Source organism: Lontra canadensis, unplaced genomic scaffold (genome assembly GCF_010015895.1).
Source record: "Lontra canadensis isolate GAN:19392208 unplaced genomic scaffold, GSC_riverotter_1.0 scaffold1506, whole genome shotgun sequence".
Taxonomy (NCBI): domain Eukaryota; kingdom Metazoa; phylum Chordata; class Mammalia; order Carnivora; family Mustelidae; genus Lontra; species Lontra canadensis.
Genome location: NW_022632490.1, coordinates 1,552 through 6,308, shown reverse-complemented (window position 1 = coordinate 6,308; position 4,757 = coordinate 1,552). Strand labels below are relative to the sequence as shown.

Sequence of the window (4,757 nt, the reverse complement as noted above, 5' to 3'; positions counted from 1 at the left end):
ATTACATCAGCCATGTGAGGAAAAGGGATACAGGAAAAATTAGTCAGGTTTGTCTAAGAAATAGCAGGTACCATGTTACCTTCTGCCCCCCACCCCACCCCAGGCAAATCCTCCGGAAAGGACAAACACCTACAATATTAAGAATCGGTGCTGCAAGGACAGTTAACTCTATTCCTTACAAATCTAGGGGTAGACACTACTACTTCCATTCTAAGGAGGACTATGAAGCACCGTTTTGAGTGATTTCAGTAACTTTGCATCCTGTTTAGCAGCAGACTGGGGACTTAAACCTACAGGGGGTGGTAAAAAATCGTATCGTGATCAACACAATATACGGGAATAGGTGGCTGATGATGTTCTTCCCATAATCTAGATCTACATTTAGCTGGTATGCTATTTATAATTCTGTCTGTGACCAGGTTCCATTTATGTGTAAAGATTTATTCTATATGGCAATACCAATTATGCATAAATCTTTTTTTTTTTTTTAAGACTTATTTAGAGGGAAAAAGAGACGGTAGTGGGGAGAAGCAGAGGGAGAAGAGAGCCTTAAGCTGACTCCACACTGAGTGCAGAGCCAGATGCAGGGCTTGATCTCATAACCCTGAGACCATGACCTGAGCTGAAACCAAGGGTCAGATGCTTAACTGACTGCCCCACCCAGGCGCCCCAGCTTCTGAAATCTTAATAAACTGCAGATACTCTGATCGCCGCAAAGTACAATAGGAATCTGCCCCATAACCAGGTTGGACTTAATAACTGCAAGATTTGCTTGATATTAGTACTGTAACAGAGAATCCTTTCTTTTTATTCCAGGAACAAGACAAAGTGGCACCTGTCACTATAGCATTGAACAATTTTATGATGCCCAAAGTATGGCAGATAAAATACAGTATGATGGCAAGGCAGGAGGATACAAAGTTAACGATCACAAGTTAACTGCCTTCCTAGGTACCAGAAATAAACAAGCAAAGTAAAAATTAAAGACAAAATACCATTTACATTAGAACCAAAACAAAAGGAACCATCACAGACACATGTGGCAATTCATGAAAGGTCTGTAATGAAGACATATCATTAACAGATTTTCAATCACGAGTCCAAAGTCCATAATCAAATAATTTCATCAAGAAACAGAAAATTAAAAGATCATATAGACTGAACAAGCTGAAACAGGTTGTTCCACAGATATCCCTGCTCCTTTGACACCCTTCATCTCATGAATTTTAAAACATTTTGACTTTTAATTTTCCTGCAGAGTTTAACACTTGATTTAATTAATCTTCAAAAATTAGACTTAGTTCATACTACTAAAGTCTCTGATTGTACATTGCAGGTTAACATTGCTTAAGCAATGTACCAGCACTCATTATATTAGTAGGGTTTTCTCGTGAAATCTTTGGTGAATCCTGAGGACAGGCCATGGCATGAAAGCTGTACTACATTCTTTGGTGAGGTTTCTTTGCATTATGAATTCCCTTATGACTCCAAAGGTGAGAATATTTAACAAAAGCCTTACCACAGGCTTTACATCTATATCTTCACTCTATGTATATTCTGGTATCTACTCAAGCTTGAACAGCGCTTAAAGGATCTGCCATATTCGTGACATTTGTAAGGTTCCTCTCTGGTATGAATTCTCTCATGACTCCAAAGGTATAAATATTTAATAAAGGTCTTACCACTTTATATTTGTGTCTTCTCTCTATGTGTATTATGGTGTTTATTGATGCTTGAGTAGTGCTTAAAGGCTTTCCCACATTCATGACATTTATAAGGTTTCTCCCCAGTATGAATTCTTTGGTGAACAGTGAGGCTTGCATTCTGACTAAAGGCCTTGTCACATACATTACATTTATAGGGTTTCTCCCCATCATGCACTCTCTTATGTTGAGTAAGATTTGAACTCCTGATAAAGGCTTTGCCACACTCATTACATTTGTAAGGTTTCTCTCCAGTATGAATTCTCTCATGACTCCAAAGGTATGACCGTGTGGTAAAATCCTTACCACAGTGATTACATTTGTAAGGTTTCTCTCCAGAATGGATTCTCTTATGTTGAGCAAGATTTGAACCACTAGAAAAGGCTTTGCCACACTCAGTACACTTATAAGGCTTCTCTCCAGTATGAATCCGCTCATGACCCCAAAGCTGTGAAGGTATCATAAAATTCTTACCACATACATTACATCGAAATGGTTTCTCTCTAGTATGAATTCTCTTATGAATACAAAGGTGTGAACGTGTGGCAAAATCCTTGCCACATTGATTACATTTGTAAGGTTTCTGTCCGGAATGGAAATTCTTATGTTGAGCAAGATATGAACTATCAGAAAAGGCTTTGCCACACTCATTACATTTGTAAGGCTTCTCTCCTGTATGAATTCGCTCATGACCCCAGAGATGTGACCGTGTGGCAAAATCTTTACCACAGATATTACATTTATATGTTTTCTCTCCGGTATGGATTCTCTGATGCCTTGTATGGTTTGAGAACCTCTTAAAGGCTTTGCCACACTCGTTACTTTTGTAAGGTTTCTGCTCAGAATGAATTCTTTGATGCGTAGCTAAGGTTGAACAATGGCTAAAAGCCTTCCCATACTCATTACATTTGTAAGGATTTTCTCTATTGAGTACTCTCTGGTGGTGTGTCCATAATGAAGGATGCATAAGAACCTTCCCATATTTATTAAAAATGTTGGTTTTGACACTAGAAGGAATTTTTTGAAGTGAAACTGAAGTCTTTCTGGTAGACTTCTCAGCTTGATTACTTTCATGAATTTCCTCTTGGGGTTGAAATCTCTGTAGCTCAGCCAGATGTGAATGAAAGCTTAATCCAAGCCTATTGTCCAAACAGTCTCTGTACTTGCTTCCTGAAGAGCCTGCCTTGTTTTTTAGTGCCTTATTCATCGTGTCATGTTTGTAATATTCAGAGGTACTTCTTCCTATGGAAACATTATGCTTTACAGGAAAATGATTACAGAATTTATGATGTTGATGTTTCCTATAGGTGAGATTTTTGTAATGGGTTGCAGTGTCTTCATAACCTTTTCCTTCATAAAGCCACTGAGTCTCAAATTTGTTTACATCTTGGACCCTCCTCAAATCAAAATCATTAAACTTATGAATTATGTGTCTTTCCAAAATTAATGTTTGGAATAATTCTCCATTATTAATATCTTCTTTTGGTGGTAATTCTTTGCTCATACATCTAGTAGAGATCTCTGTAAGATATAAAGAATCATAGGCTTCCTATTAACCAGAGTTTGAAGATAGATATATACATTTTTTAAAGATTTTATTTATTTATTTGAGAGAGAGAGCATGAGCAAGGAGAAGGTCTTGCTCAGAGGGAGAAGCAGACTCCCCATGGAGCTGGGAGCCCGATGCGGGACTCGATCCCGGGACTCTGGGATCATGACCTGAGCCGAAGACAGTCGTCCAACCAACTGAGCCACCCAGGCGTCCCGAAGATAGATATTTTTTAATAAAAAATATTATGCCAAAAAAATTACACCAAAATTTAAACTCATAATTATAGAGTTATTACATTTGTCAACCATGGTATGCAAGTGAATAGAAATTCAAAGAACATAAAATTTCTCAATAAAGAAAGGCTGATTACAGGCAGTTCAAATTATTTTCAGGGAAGCCTACTTATAAATGTTCTGTGATCAAAAATTATGACAGCCCTGGAAACTTAGGAAATCTCTACAGGTACCCCAGAGATCACAGCACCCTAGGGGAGGCAGAAAGGTAGCTCTTATTTCAAAGAAAAATACACACCAAATTCAATGACCAAATACTTATTGTACACAACATTAAAACAAAGCTTTAAGAATAACAAAATATTCTTCTGAATACTTGCTATAAAACTGCATCCATGCAGAATAGGCATACTGCAATGGTAATAATCTGTGTTCTGTACTTACATTCCATAATATATGCTACAATTATCTATTAACAATGAAAAAACAAACATTTTAGTAACCCTAAATTCAGCAATTAAAGAATATGTATATTTGTAAGAAATATATATAGACATTAGAATTTTCTAAAAATGCACCCATACGGGGCGCCTGGGTGGCTCAGTGGGTTAAAGCCTCTGCCTTCGGCTCAGGTCATGATCCCAGGGTGCTGGGATCGAGCCCCGCATCGGGCTCTCTGCTCAGCAGGGAGCCTGCTTCCCCCTTTCTCTGCCTGCCTCTCTGCCTACTTGTGATCTCTGTCTGTCAAATAAATAAATAAAATCTTTGAAAAAAAAAAAAAAGAAAGAAATTGTCTACCATATTTCTTCCAATATTCCTTCTGCCTCCTTCTCTCCTTTCTTTTTGGGGCTCCCGTGGTTCATATGTTGGCCCACATGATGTTGTCTTCCAAGACTGTTAGACTCTGTTCATTCACACTTGGTCTTTTCCTTTGTGCTCCTCAGACACGGTAATTTCCACTGACCTCCTTACCAGTTTGCTGAGTCTTACTCCACCTTATTAGACCTTATTAGACTGTATTATTATATATAACCTTAAGGGTCATATGACCGAGAGCAAGGAATAACTTCTAAGGCAGTATTATCAGTAGCATTTAACGGCAGAAAGTCTATTTCCCAGTGCCAGAAGATGTGTGTGCTTAAGTGATCACCATAAGAAACAACAACAGCCAGAGAACTACAGAACACCTGAGAACATAAACTTAGATTTTAGGTATTAGTGTAGCATACCAAGAGTTACACGGTAATCTCGACACAGGAATGATTTAAC

At 38.0% G+C, this 4,757-nt stretch overlaps 1 protein-coding gene across 1 annotated transcript; it reads right to left on the bottom strand.

The window, feature by feature from the left end:
• Positions 1 to 1,014: 1,014 nt before the first annotated feature.
• LOC116863531 (zinc finger protein OZF-like) lies at positions 1,015 to 2,987 on the bottom strand. Its single transcript, XM_032850970.1, is given in 1 exon segment — positions 1,015 to 2,987. A coding segment is annotated over 1 exon segment (1,377 nt). The 5' UTR covers positions 2,911 to 2,987; the 3' UTR covers positions 1,015 to 1,533.
• Positions 2,988 to 4,757: the final 1,770 nt, after the last annotated feature.